Raw genomic sequence first — 15029 nt, 5'->3', positions numbered from 1 at the left:
ACCTGGGCGACAGAGTGAGACTCTATCTCAAAACAAACAAACAAAAAAAACCAAAATAACCCGAAGTTTTCTGAATCCTAGACACTGGTTAGTCTTGTCCTGTCTGGCCAAATTCTTATATTTTTTCCTAATCTTAGAAATAGTATCTATTTTGATGAAAAGTGTACAGTTTTCTCGCCTTTGAGGGGAAGAAAGAATTGTGAATTACATTTCATATGTATGTAGCTGCTTTCATAATTGTTTTTGACAAGTTCCTCACAGCTACAATTTTCTTTTCTCCTCCTGAGCAGTTCAGTGGATAGTGCATGTACTAACCTTTTCTCTCTAGCAGGTGATGGTGTAATACATTCTAGCTGTACTTATCTGCATTTTTTTCTTTGAATTCATCCTGTTCTCTTTAATGGTCTTATTCTTTTTGTTTTGTTTTTCTTTTTGAGACAGGATCTCTCTTTGTCACCCAGGCTGAAATGCAGTGCATGATCACAGCTCACTGCAGCCTTGACTTCCCAGGCTCAAGCCATCCTCCTACCTCAGCCTCCTGAGTAGCTGGAACTACAGGTGTGCTCCACCACAGCCAGCTAATTATATTTATTTATTTATTTATTTATTTATTTATTTATTTATTTTGAGACGGAGTCTGGCTCTGTCGCCTAGGCTGGAGTGCAGTGGCACGATCTCAGCTCACTGCAAGCTTCGCCTCCCAGGTTCACGCCATTCTCCTGCCTCAGCCTCCCGAGTAGCTGAGACTACAGGTGCCCGTCCCCATGCCTGGCTAATTTTTTGTATTTTTAGTAGAGATGGGGTTTCACCGTGTTAGCCAGGATGGTCTCGATCTCCTGACCTCGTGATCTGCATGCCTCGGCCTCCCAAAGTGCTGGGATTACAGGTGTGAGCCACTGTGCCCAGCCCACACCCAGCTAATTTTAAAAACTTTTTTGTAGAGATAAGGTCTCGCTATGTTGCCCAGGCTGGCCTCCAACTCCTGGACTCAAGCGATCCTCCTGCCTCAGCCTCCCAAAATGCCAGGATTACAGGTGTGAGCCAGCATGCCCAGCCCTTTAATGGTCTTATTCTTAAACCCCTTATTTTCACATTATTTCCTCAAACCAAAGCTCTGAGTTTCTTTTCATGTTCTTTTCTCCCCCATTCCTGTCTGCCCACCTTCAGTACAGTTTCCTCCAGGGTATCTTTTTGACCGTGTCTTTCAGCCATTAAGTGTTCAGTCCTGCCATCTTCCTAAGATTGTGCCTCCTAACCTGCTACTACTTAAGAGTTTTTCTAGGAGCATTTGTCTTTTGCACACACATTCCTAGACAGCAAAGACTATGTCTTGGATTTAATGAGCTTAGTCATTGTTAGAATTAGGCCAGTATTAGTGAGTCAGTTTCATATGGTGGCATCTGGGGGTAATCCTACTGGTGACGTTTCTAGAGAATGTAGGATTCACCAGGTTAAGCTGTACATCTACAGTGTCAATCTAAAAATTTTCTCTTACCCCAATATTCCATGTTTTAAAAGACTGAAAGAAGCTAAGCTGGGGAAGCAGACGGAAGGTTTTGCTATTTATTGGAGAGTGTGAGGCACATCTTAATTTTTTCCTTTCTCATGTAGGTAGCAGAAAATTATGACAACTTTGTCTCTAGTCTTAGAATCAGGGAGGTTTAATCTAAGTTGTACCTATAGCTAACAATATCAGTATGTGCAATATTTAACAATAGAGGCAGCACAGGCACCAACCAATCAGAATGGGGTGCCAGCCAATACGGATGGGTACTGGTTAGCCACAAGCAAACAGGGCAGCTGGGCAAGTTCACAGGGGCTGGATTCCAGGCCCGCTAACCATGTGGAGTCATATGTTTTCAGCCACCCAACTTGAGGGAGAGGAAGCAAAGCCGCACGGGGTCTATTGTGCTGCCCTACATCATGTCTTCCACTCTGCGGAGGCTGTCCATCACCTCAGTCACGTCCTCTGTGGTTTCCACCTCTTCAAACTCATCTGACAATGCTCCTTCCAGACCGGGATCTGATGGGTAAGGGTTTGATCTTTCATCTGCAGGAAGGGTGGGGTAACGCCTTAATGATTTTGCCTTTAGCCACGCATCACTCCTTTGAGAACAATAGCCTTTGGGTCATTCTCATTGTCTTCCTCATGAGGAATGTCATGATTAGCAAAATAATACCAGCAGTTACTAAAAATGAAAAATGACCAAAAAAAATCACCCACAATACCACACTATTACATACCTATAGTCATTACCTATTTTTTCATTTCCATTTTTAAAAATAAATTTTTATATTATGAATAGGTTTTATAATCACATGACATGAAATTCCAAAAGTACCAAACAATATATCACAAAAAATCTCCCTTTATTCGCAGCCTTCCCACTACAGTAGAATCCCTGCAGTACCCCCACCCACAAAGCCAAATGATACTAACATTCAGGTTCTTGGTACCCCCATGGCCACTCTTTGTAGGTTCACAAACACTGCCTAATTATATCTTCTTCCCCACACTTTTTTTATATGAATGGTAGAATTTACTTTGCTTTTTTCATTTACTATTATATCTTGAAACTCATTCCATTTCAGAACATAAAAAGTCCCCTCTTCATGCTTTCTGTAGCTATAGATATATCTCATTGTATGTATGTGGCATGATACAGATTGAGTATTCCTCATCCAGAATGCTTGGGGCCAGAAGTGTTTTGAATTTCGGAAGGTTTTAGTGTTTTTGGATATTTGTGTTATACCAGTTCAGCATCCCTAATCCAAAAACCCCAAATCTGAAAATTTCCAGTAAGCATCTCCCTTGAGCGTCATGTCAGCATTCAAATGTGTCACATTTTGGAGCATTTTGGATTTTGGATTTTGGGATTAGGGATATTCAACCTGTATATTTCTACCAGTGCTTACTGGTGGTCATTCAGTTGCTTTCAGTCTTACTACTCTTCCTTCAGTGTGACAATGAATAACCTTAAACACAAGTTATTTTGTACATATACAACTATATCAATATGGGAAAAATACCATATGTGAAATTGCTCTGTCAAAGATGTATATTTGTAATTTTGAAAATTATTCCTAAACTGACTTCCATAAAGATTATACCAGTTTACACTCCCACCAGCAACACACAGGAATGCCTAGTTACTTATACCCTAACTACCAAACTGTACTCTTAGTCTTTTTAAATTTTACCAATCTGATAGGTGAAAAATATTTTCTTGTATAGTGTTTTGTTTTTTGGTTTTTGTTTATTTCTCATTTTGCCTGAAGTTGAACATCTTTTTATTTGTTTATGTTTTATTTTCTGTGACCTGTGGTCAAATACTTTTTTCTGTTGAATTGTTGGCCCTTTGTCTGTGAAATGAGTTGAAATGTTTTCTCCTAATTTCTCCTTTATCTTCTGACTTCTAATTTGTTGCTTCTAATTTTTTATTGAGTTGCACTGATTTTTTTATGTAGTCATATAATCAATCTTTTATTTTATGGCTTCTGGATTTTATTTCACAGTTAAAGGCCTTTCCCACTCTAAGATAACAAAAAAAGGTACTGTTTTTTTCATTGACTTTTAGGGTTTCATTATTCACAATTTTGTCTGTAATCCTTTAGAATTTATTCTAATATAAGATGTTAGGTATGGAGCCAACATTTTTATTTCCAAATGGCTACTCAGTTCTTATAACATTTAGTGAACACGTCCTTTCTTTTTTTCTATTTCTTGGATTTACCTGTCTACTCATGTATCAGTACTATGCAATCTTAATTATTATAGATATAAAACATTTTTTATTTCCTAATACTCCTTTTCAGAATTTAATCTGGCTAGTGTCGCTCATTGATCACTGTTGGATTAACTTGTCTAGAATCCTGTTGCTATTTTTATTAGGATCATGTTACATGTATGGACTAACTTTAGGAAGACTGATGGCTTTTTGATGCTGAGGCTTCCTTGCCAAAAACATAAAATGCCTTTCCGTATGTTCAAATTTAAAATATTTGAAAGGAGTTAATTTATAGTCATTTTCTTTCTGCTAAGATTACTATTTTTAAATAATATATTGCTAAAGTACTGGAAACTTTATTTATTTATTTATTTATTTTGAGACGGAGTCTTGCTCTGTCGCGCAGGCTGGAGTGCAGTGGCTCGATCTCCCCTCACTGCAAGCTCCGCCTCCCAGGTTTATTTACGCCATACTCCTGCCTCAGCTCCCAAGTAGCTGGGACTACAAGTGCCCGCCACCACACCTGGCTACTTTTTGTATTTTTAGTAAAGACAGGGTTTCACCCAGTTAGCCAGGATGGTCTCAATCTCCTGACCTTGTGATCCACCCATCTCGGCCTCCCAAAGTGCTGGGATTACAGGCGTGAGCCACAGCGCCTGGCCAAGTTCTGGAAACTTTTAAAAGAAAACAATGCTTTATTACTTTATCACTCAAAGATAACCACTGTTAAAGTTCAGTTATATAATACTAAAAAAAGTATGTTTATTTTTCATACAAGTGGAAAAGCATTGCATCTGTCATTTTGTGGCCTACTGCTTAATTTAATATAGGTGATGAATATTTATACATCATTAAGTATTTAAAATAGTGTTGACTGTAAGTTATCAGTTGACTCACCATTTTTTCACAAATGTTTAATTCCATAATACAATAATTACATCTTAAAAATAACCTTCCTGAATGCCACCCTACCTGGAAATCAAATACGTAGTATTTCTTAAATTATACATCCTTATCCATTGAAACAGATATCTTTACATAGCTCCAATTATAGCATAGATATAGTTTGGTACTTTGCTGTTCCTTCTCATCTTATTATTATAAGCACTTTTCATGTTGCTGTGTAATCTTTATTTATGTATGTATTTTTTTTGAGACGGAGTCTCCCTTTGTTGCCCACGCTGGAGTGCAGTGGTGCAATCTCGGCTCACTGCAACCTCTGCCTCCTGGGTTCAAGCAATTCTCCTGCCTCAGCCTCCCGAGTAGCTGGGACTACAGGCACCCACCACCACGCCTGGTGAATTTTTGTATTTTTGGTAGAAAAGGAGTTTCACCATATTGGCCAGACTGGTCTCGAACTCCTGACCTCATGATCTGCCCACCTTGGCCTCTCAAAGTGGTGGGATTACAGGCGTGAGCCACCATGCCCGGCCGTGTCATCTTTATTGTCAGCTTTTACCATCATTTTTTATGGCAATAGACATTGCATCATACAAATGTGCCATGATTAATTATTCTCCTACTATAGAATATTTAAGCTGCATCCTTCTTTCTAAACAATTAACCATAAAACTTCATTGTATATTTTAATACAAAAATATGTAACTATATCAGTATAAAATATATTTTTATTAAAAACTGTAGCAAACATATTTGTATATGTAGTTCTCCTATTAGCATGCATTCTTAGAAGTGCTGGGATTTAGATTACTACATTCTAGTAGTATGTAGTTTATGGGTAGGATTTGAACACTGGCCATCTGGCTCCAGAGTTGTGCTGTTACCCACTACATAAAACTGCCTGTTGAATCTCTTAAACATTCTGTCTTTGCCTATACATTGAATTAATACCTTCTCTTCCTGGGATAACATACTCACTCATATTTTTGTCCAGTCACCTGATGGTCTCGTTTCTGTGCATTAACACCTTGAGATGTTTGTTCGGTTGTAATTGAAAATTTAGATTTAGAATCTGAGTGTGAAGTCATAGGTCAAGAGTAGGTTGAGGAGGCCAGGCATGGTGGCTCATGCCTCTAGCCTTAGCACTTTGGGAGGGTCGAGGTAGAAGGATCACTCGAGCCCAGGAGTTTGAGATCAGCCTGGGCAACATGGTGAAACCCCATCTCTACTAAAAAAAAACCCACAAAATTTAGCCAGGCATGGTGGTACACACCTGTAGCCCCAGCTACTCAGAAGTCAAGGTTATAGTGAGCTGTGATTGCACCACTGCACTCCAGCCTGAATGATGGGAGAAAGACCCTATCTCAAAAAAAAAAAAAAAAAAATGTAGGCTAAAGAGTTATAACTGCTGGTACTTTCATAGTGAATTTTGATTGCAAGGTGATCAGTGTTTGTGATGTTTGTCCTTGTTCCTGGCCAGTAGCTCAATTCTGGAGCCACTTTTGGAGCGCAGGGCCTCGTCAGGTGCCAGAGTTGAAGATCTGTCCCTCAGAGAGGAGAACAGCGAGAACCGGATCAGCAAGTTTAAGAGAAAAGACTGGAGTCTGAGCAAGTCCCAGGTCATTGCAGAGAAAGCACCAGAACCTGATTTGATGGTAAAAAACAAAAAAGAAAAAAAGAAATCTCTGGAGGCTTGCCCCACCTCCCTTGTACCCAGGCACATCACCATCCCCTCCCAGATTGAAGCTGGCATGCGCCTTGTCTTAGGACTCAGTAGCCTGGGTTAGTGTCAGATGGCAGATTGTGGTAAGGAAAGCACATACTGAGAAGTTCGAGTCTATAAATCAACATTGGTGAAGATCTTGTACCTACAATGTAAACATATGGGTTGATGCTTAGAGCTGTGGTTCTCGCCACTCTGTCCCCTGAGTCAATCCAAACATTGTCATTTCTCTTCTTTAAGTTTTTTTAAAAGGTACTTTCCTTTCTATAAACCACATCAAGTTGTTAAATGTGGCAAGAGCACCTTTTCCTGAGAATCAGGATGGCTTATGTCCCACATAAATGACGCAGCCCAACTGTGATCAGAATCCAGTCTGTGGCCAGTCAGAAAATAATCTATGGTTCAGTGGTTCTAGTCAGTGCCTGTTGGGTGGTGCCCATCATATGACAATGTAGTAAGCTTAAAAATCGCTCCTTTAGTTAAGTCCTTTTCCAAGTGTCTTCTCAGAAGACAAGGCTGTTGAGAGCATTGTTGAGCTCAGCCTTCCTCACCGTGAAAGTGTTTTGCTTTTTCTCTCTGGTCCTAGAGCCCAACCAGAAAAGCACAAAGGCCAAAAAGTCTCCAGTTGATGGATAATCGGCTATCACCATTTCACGGTTCTTCACCTCCTCAGTCAACGCCCTTGAGCCCACCTCCACTCACTCCCAAAGCCACCAGGACCCTAAGTAAGTTTTCTTGTATTCCTTATAGTCTTTATACTAGGGAATGGAGCATGTTTATGCGTCTGGGCATTTTGTAACTAAACCAGCCACAATGTATGTAAAGCCATTGTAAAACTGGTTCAATTCAGCATTCGTGTATTATACAGTTAGACTGGAGTTTGGCAAGGAGGCCACTAGGACTCATTAAACCTTTCTGCATAGTGATCCAAAGGGCATTAGTGTCTGTTTTATAATTGTGAAGGTATAAATGAGGCAGATCTGCACTAGGACTAGACAGACAACAAGTAACTTACAAGCTAACCATTGGTTAGGTAGACCTGAACAGGGACAAGAAATAGACCCATTCCATCTACTGCTTATAGTCTGGCTTGGGGAACCAGCAGTGCACAACACTTGAGAAGAATCGGGTACCCATAGTCCAGAGGCATGGGAGAGGGATAAATCTATCAGAGCCAGATGGGAGACAGTTGTCAATCAAGAGTTAAGAGATTATCAGTTACAGTTGGGATGAAGTGAATATTTTCCTAAGCACTTGAGCTATATCAGAGAACAGAATAATACCATACATTCCAGAAAATGTTCTCATCTTCAGCTTAATAGTAAAACCCTGAACAAAAAATAAAGTTTTGGCCGGGCGCGGTGGCTCACGCCTGTAATCCCAGCACTTTGGGAGGCTGAGGTGGGCGGATCACGAGGTCAGGAGATCGAGACCATCTTGGCTAACACAGTGAAACCCCGTCTCTACTAAAAATACAAAAAATTAGCTGGGCGTGGTGGCGGGTGCCTGTAGTCCCAGCTACTCGGAAGGCTGAGGCAGGAGAATGGTGTGAACCCGGCAGGCAGAGCTTGCAGTGAGCGGAGATCGTGCCACTGCACTCCAGCCTGGGTGACAGAGCGAGTCTCAAAAAAATAAAAATAAAATACAGTTTTTGCTTCAGAACATCTTGGGGAGCTCTTGAAACTTCTGGCGAGGGCATTACCTGTGTGGTGTGGGGTGGGAAGTCTTCTTCATTCTATCCACAGAAACCACAGAATGTGGCTTCCACAAGTTGGTTGACCAGGTTGGCTTAGGTGTTACGGTGCCAGCAACATTTCCATGAGCTTTCTTGCTCAGTGCCTCTCTCTGCCCGCCTGCACTTTGTGTCATTTCTAGGCTCCCCATCGTTGCAGACAGATGGAATCGCGGCCACTCCTGTCCCACCTCCACCTCCCCCCAAAAGCAAGCCCTATGAGGGCAGCCAGAGGAACTCCACTGAGGTATGGAAATCACAGCTGGCAACTGTGGCCAGGGAGCGCCGCTTCTGGGAAGGCAGCATCAGGTTTTCCAGGCTCTTTAGTGGGCAGGTTTGCTCATAGACCTGTCACTGCAGTCGATTCTTGGCTCGTTCCTGAAACCACAGGAGATAGAGAAGTTTTCAATGGGAAGGACAGACATTCAAGCAGATGATGAAGGTAGAGCAGGTGTTCTCTGTACCTTGTCCTGGGTACCTGTGAAATAAGCCATGAGTTCTAGTTCACCTCTTCAGGGGGGCAGGGGCAGGGTCTGGCTCTGTCACCTAGGCTGGAGTGCAATAATGCGATCATAGCTCATTGCAGCCTTGAACTCCTGGGCTCAAGTGATTCTCCCACCTTGGCCCCTCAGTTAGCTGGGACTACAGGCATGTGCCACCATGTCCAGCTAATTTTTTAATCTTTTGTTGAAATGGAGTCTCTCCGTATTGCCCAGGCTGATCTCAAACTCCTGGCCTCGAGTGATCCCCCTACCTCAGCCTTCCAAAGTGCTGAGATTACAGGTGTGAGCCACTGCCTGCCCCCAGCCCTCTGTTTCACATTTGAAGAGTTTACTTCTGAGTAAAGGACAGTCATTCTGAAATGACTTTAGATGGGTTTCCTTCATTCATTCAGCAAATGACTTCTAAGTGCCTCCTATCTATACGCCAGGAACCCAAGTGTTGGGGATACAGCAGCGAGAGAGAGAGAGAGAGAGAGAGAGAGAGAGAGAGTGTGTGTGTGTGTGTGTGTGTGTGTGTGTGTGTGTGTCTCTGATCAGCTCACGGGAAACGAGGACAAATCAGTGTAGTTTTCCATTTCACTTTGCAAAGCCTGTGTAGATAAACTCAGATCAATTAGAAGCTAAAGCAGAATATGAGAAATGGGCGGAGAAGGCAGAATTAGGAAGAAAGCTAAGACCTGCTTCTAATTTTGTGTTTCTGCTTCTGCAGCTTGCTCCCCCACTGCCTGCACGAAGAGAAGCCAAAGCACCACCCCCTCCACCTCCAAAGGCTCGGAAGTCTGGCATCCCTACTTCCGAGCCTGGATCCCAGTAAGGATCTTGCCCTCTCTGCAACACCGAGTGCCTTACACAGCTGCTGCCTGAGAACTGGCCTCCAGCCGATGTCCTCATTCCACGGGGCTCCCTGCTGACTGCGTTTCCTGATCTGGGATGATGTTTACCAGCTCAAAACCGGTTATGTTCTTCCAAAAGCTTCTCTTTGATAGAAGTTTGAGGCCATGCCACCTCCCTTCCAGTCCACATGAAATTCCAGAATCAGTCACAGCCTCTGAATTTCTCAAAGAAGAGATCACATTCAGCATTGTTAAATGTCAGCCTGTACCGCAGAGCCATGGTGGTCTGCTCAAGCCTGGACAAGTTCTTCCACATTGATGGTGGAATCTCCTCGGAAGGATTTGTTGCTTTATGAAAAGCTGTGCTGGAGACTTAGGTACTTTTCTCACGTGGACACACCCATCCCATCCCATATCGCATCTGGAAGAGATGGATATCAAATACACTTTGGTAGCTGAAATAATCGTATCTTTCTGATGTCTATCGTGTCTCCTTTGAGGAAAAGAACACACATTTTTAATGGAGATTGGCTGCTTTCAGGTATGTGTGGCTGTCATTGAAAGAGCATGGACTCAAACGTGAGTCCTGAGTTCTTGTGTCCACCCAACTCCCATCTTCTCGTGGCACAGGAAAGCTGCCCTCTCCCTATCTCACCACGTTCCTGACTAATGACCCTCATGGCACTGCAGTCATTCCTTCCCTACGGACTTCTTTGAAGCTCTTCCTTTTGCACATACGTTTTTTTTTTTTTTTTTTTTTTTTTGTCCTATTACCTCCTCTGAGCGCAAATCACTGGCTACAAGGGACTTACCAGTCTGGATTCAGCAGCTTCTTTTCCAGAACCCATTTGGATGACTCAGCAGCCCCATCTGCTACCTGATTTTACCCTGGAGAACACAGTGCAATATTTCTCTTTGATTATTTATTCCTCTTGATTGTGGAATTAATTTGATTGCTTGCTAATGGTACTAATAGTACTCCTTTCAGAAAAAAAAAATGGAGTGATTTAGGTGACCAAATATTACATACATAAATAGCCACATGAAGTTTTAGACGTTTGGAGCTGGAAGCCTCAAAGATCAACCAACCAGCCTCCTTATTTAGTAAATGAGGAAATTGAGGCTACACATAGAAAATTGTACTACAGATTCTTACTAATAACCCAGCTTGCTAAATTAGGCTATACCCAGGTAACTTCTAGAAGACAACTCTGACAAACTCTTTAATATTTACCCCCTATTGGAACAATATTTGAAATGTCCCAGGTATTTCTATGCTACTTAGATATTTGTGGCAAAGCAGAAAGCTTTTTGACTGTGAATGCAAAGGTCAATACTGGGGGAAACTTGCTAGCAGTTTCTCCCACAACGTTGCCCAGAGTCCTTTCCACTAAGGAGGAGAAGAGAACAGAGAAAGAGATTTCCATTTCCGCTGCCAGAGCTGGCATCTGCCCGCCTATCGTCTGTGTTTCCTGTTTCACCGCCACCCTTTTAGGAGAGAACTACCAGTTCATCATGAGGGTCAAGGAAGCAAAAAGCTCTCAGAGGTGTCCAAGGCATTACTTAAGAAATGCGTATTGCAGATTCTAGAACGGGTGTGGAAAAGGCCTTTACCCCCACCCAGTAGAACCTGCAGTGTGCTCGCATGGAAAAATCATGGGCTTTGGAATTAAACCTATTTGGTGGCATTAAATCCATTTGGTTTCAAATCCCAGTTATGACATCTATTAACTTTGCAAACTCACACAAATTATTTGAAATTATCTGAGTTTTCATTTTCTCACCTTCCAGAACGGGGATAATGCCTCCTGCATGGGTGGTTGTGAGGTTTCAATGAGATGAAATATGGGAAGGAAGAGGTACTCACGTGATGGTCCTTGCTTTTCTCTGCTAGGCCTGAGTAGGAACTGGAACTCTCTAAGAGCATTACTGATACTTTTTTTTTTCTTCCAAAGTAGTTTGGAATGCGAGTGCAAGTTAGTTCTGCACATGTAGCCCTTCTCCAAATGGTGGTTTCCTTTGAAGCCTTTTACATGAATATTTTTGACTAGAGACAAACTTAGTAAGAACTCAAGAGGATTTTAAATGGAAAGAACTCAAGCTGTAGAGAATGGAGGAGGCAACAGAAAGATATGTAGGGCTTACCTAGAGCCTGGCACGACTTCTGAGAAGTCACCCAGCAGACCGGCTAGACGGGATTTGTGTGCCACACTCTACTTTCTGGGCTGCCATTAAAATAGAAAGATATAAACTGGATCACCAAAAAAACCAAACCTCAAGGCTATCCTTCCAGAGCAGTAGAAATGAGTCCCACAGCCTCGTCTTTGAGCAGAGGCTGGGAAGATAGGATACATCACTGTCTGGATACCTTCTCTTTTTAATAGAACATATTCCATATGATTTCCTTTCCACCTTAATGGAAATAATAGCTCTCTCCTGCCTGAACAAAAGGGATTCCAGGTAGTATTGTGGCTAAGAGATTACAGCAGATGATGGAAGGTTCATTTTTTAGGGAAGCTGTTGGGTAGGAAGAGTCACATTTGACAAAATTCATAAGTAATGTTGATGTCTGTCCTGAAGTCAAAGAGGATGACTGTAAAGAAACACCTCATGATTACATTAAATATAAGAGATAAGGAGCAAGGAGGAAAAAAGAGAAAGAATTGGTCTTTATTTTTCTTGCTAAGAATTCTGGAGTATTGAAAGGCATTGAAATTAGCCCTAAAATTGTCACAACTTTTGTGAACACTGCTTTATGGTTGGAGGTGTTTTAAAATCTTTATTTCCTCTCTTTCTCTCTCTGTTCTAGTGACTTGACTTGCTCTAAGATTTTTTTTTTAAAAGAATTGTTTTATTCAACATATATCAAGTTCTTATGGAATGCCAGTTATGGTACTAGTCCCTTGGGATGTAGCGGTTGCGTGTGTTCGATGGAAACAGCCCCAGTATACAAAGACAGTTCACGGTGGTGTGCTGTAGCATTGGAAAGGGAGTGGTACTAGATGAAAATGAAACCCTAAATAAGACTGCTGGGCCATGGGTTGCTTCCTCTTCCTCCACCTTAATCCTCTGATTCCAGAATTGCAGTCATTTCCTCCTGCCAGGGAAACCCATTAAAAACTGCAGCCACACTGCAAATTCATAATGTAAAACAAGATGTAAAGCAGGTTTTGGGAAAACAATCTACCTTTGTTTACTCTTTCCAAGCTGGAAGAGTCCTTCTCCTCTAGTTGCCCCTAGGTCATTGGCTAATTTCTTATTTTAAAATTTAGATGGAACTCATATATAGTTAAGTGTACAAATCTTAGCCATGCAGATGGGTAATTTTCACATAGCGATCTGCCCATGTCCCTGCCTCTAAGATACAGACATACACTGTTTTCAGCACCCCAGAAGGTTCCCACATGCCCATGGCGCCATTTTGTGCAAGGTATTTAGAAGGCCCTTCAAATTTGTGGCTTCCTTTCTCATACTTCTCAGGTATAATAAAAAGGGGAGAAAAACCTCACCCACAAAACAAGGCTATAAAGATCGTGTACTTTTTAAAGAGTCAATTTGTAGTCAGCTCCTGGGCCTCTCTCTCTTTTTTTTTTTTTTTTAAATTTTGAAGCTACCTGAGGTTTAGAATTCCTTCAGCCCTAGCTGGTTTTATTCTCGGTAAACAAAAAGAGGGGGAGGATTTGAAGGAAACTAGTTTTCTGTACAAAGGCTTTGAGGTCCATGGACTATACTTGTCCCATTTATCATCCCAAGTGGTGCTTTGACCCTGCCATACCCTGGCTGTTAAGATAAAAAGATTTGTGGACATTAAAATTATGAATATGCCAGTAATAATCCAGCACACATTGAAATATTGACACAGATTACCATAATTTGTGCAACATCTTATAAACAATGTCATTTCCATAGTAGTCTCAGGTTTCACCAGCCTGGCCCACTGTATCTAGACTTTAGGTTCATTTTAATAATTATGCTTTCCTTTTCTGTATCATTTGGGAAGTTGATAAATATCACTTCCTTAGATACCTTTATTCAATGATATGTCTGGATTTTACAATTAAATTGGAAAAGGTAAGTTTCTGTTTGGGTGGGTTGAGAGTTGGACTATCAATTCTAATCTACAAAAGGAAATTCATGATTTCACTCTGACACCTAGGATCTAGCCAAGGTTAGTCTGCAGTATCAGATGGTCAAACTCATCTACTATTAGCCGTATTTTGTGAGTTGTTCATCTAAACTTTGTCAAAATGCCTTTGCCATGATTTTGTTGCTATCTGGGTTTCAAACACGGACAGTTAGGAAGATGTGCATTTAAGTAGGAAAATTTTGTTCAGATTTGCTGTTATTTATTTTTTAAATTAAAAATGGAAATGTATTTTAAAGTTTATTGTGTGTTTAGTTTGTTATTGCCCTTATGTTAATGAAATCATTCCTGAACTTTGCAGTTTTTCCTTACCCACGCCTCTTTCATGACACATCACACCTAGCATTTTTCTGGCTTGTTTCCTTACAGGTCCTATTAGGTTAAACCTGCACTGTGGGGCCCTGGAGTCATCTTTGCCCAGAAATAAGAAAAATTACAAACCACTTGGTTCTTTTCACCCTTCTTTTTTTTTTTTTTTTCAATCTGGGCTGACAATTTTCTGATAGCAATTCATTTAATGTACGTAGGTTCTGTTTCTTTACCCATTCCCCATAGATATTTAGACAGGTAAAGAAAGAAAAAGGTTAAAGGGGATATCTAATAACTTACATGAAAAGGATAGGAACTGGTTCTAAAATGGTTGAATGTTTATATCACCTGGGGAGAGGCCACTCCCAGACCAATTACATCAGAATTTCTAAGGGTGGGGAGTAAGATCCAGGCATCCACATTTCTTTAAAGTCCCTCCCATGTTATTCCAATGCTAGACCAAGGTTGGAAAACCACCACATAAAGGAAATAAGACTTTAGGAAATTGGTATTTAAAGTGTGTTTCATAAAATCCCTGCTGGTGGTGGGTCAAGTTGGAGAGAGGAAAGGGGCAGTCACGCTTGTATTAGTTAGCACCACTGTTTAGTCCTGAGCTTACAACTTACAATTTTTAACCCCCAAGAAAGTGTTCTGTCCAGGAGCTGTGGCTCAAGCCTGTAATCTCAGCACTTTGGGAGGCCAAGGCAGGAGGATTGCCTAAGCCCAGGAGGTAGAAGCAACAGTAAGCCCTGATCATGCCGTGTACTCCAGCCTGGGTGACAGAGTAAGACCCTGACCCTGATTCCACAAAAAAATTTTAAAAATTAGCCAGGCACAGTGCTGCGTGCCTATAGTCTCAGCTACTTGGGAGGCTGAGGTAGGAGGATTGCTTGAGCCCGGGAAGTCAAGGCTCTACAAAAAATAAAAACAAATTAGCTGGGCATGGTGGTGCGTGCCTGTAGTCCCAGCTGCTTGGGAGGCTGAGGTGGGAGAATCACTTGAGCCCAGGAGGTCAAGGCTGCAGTGAGCTGTAATTATGCCACTGCACTCCAGCCTGGGTGACAAAGTGAAACCCTATCTCAAAAAAAAAGAAAAAAAAAGTGTTCTAGTACTTTGTTTTTTAGAAGCAATAATGCTTCACTGTGTTCATATGATTT

At 41.5% G+C, this 15029-nt stretch overlaps 1 protein-coding gene across 2 annotated transcripts in view; it reads left to right on the top strand.

Moving 5' to 3' along the window:
• Window positions 1-13801, top strand: part of DOCK5 (dedicator of cytokinesis 5) — a 235806-nt gene extending 222005 nt beyond the window's left edge. Inside the window, exons 48-52 of one of the 2 annotated variants that reach the window (XM_050801968.1) lie at window positions 1864-2030; window positions 6112-6283; window positions 6938-7076; window positions 8227-8330; window positions 9296-13801. In XM_050801968.1, the coding sequence (XP_050657925.1) occupies window positions 1864-2030; window positions 6112-6283; window positions 6938-7076; window positions 8227-8330; window positions 9296-9400 (687 nt within the window). In that variant the 3' untranslated portion in view covers window positions 9401-13801. Of the gene's footprint in view, window positions 1-1863; window positions 2031-6108; window positions 6284-6937; window positions 7077-8226; window positions 8331-9295 lie in introns of both variants that reach the window. The other variant, XM_050801967.1, reaches the window with a different exon arrangement.
• The last annotated feature ends 1228 nt before the right edge of the window (window positions 13802-15029 follow it).

This window comes from Macaca thibetana, chromosome 8 (assembly GCF_024542745.1).
Source record: "Macaca thibetana thibetana isolate TM-01 chromosome 8, ASM2454274v1, whole genome shotgun sequence".
Classification (NCBI taxonomy): Eukaryota; Metazoa; Chordata; class Mammalia; order Primates; family Cercopithecidae; genus Macaca; species Macaca thibetana.
Note: the sequence above shows the minus strand (reverse complement) of the source record. Positions and strands in the feature narration are given on the sequence as shown.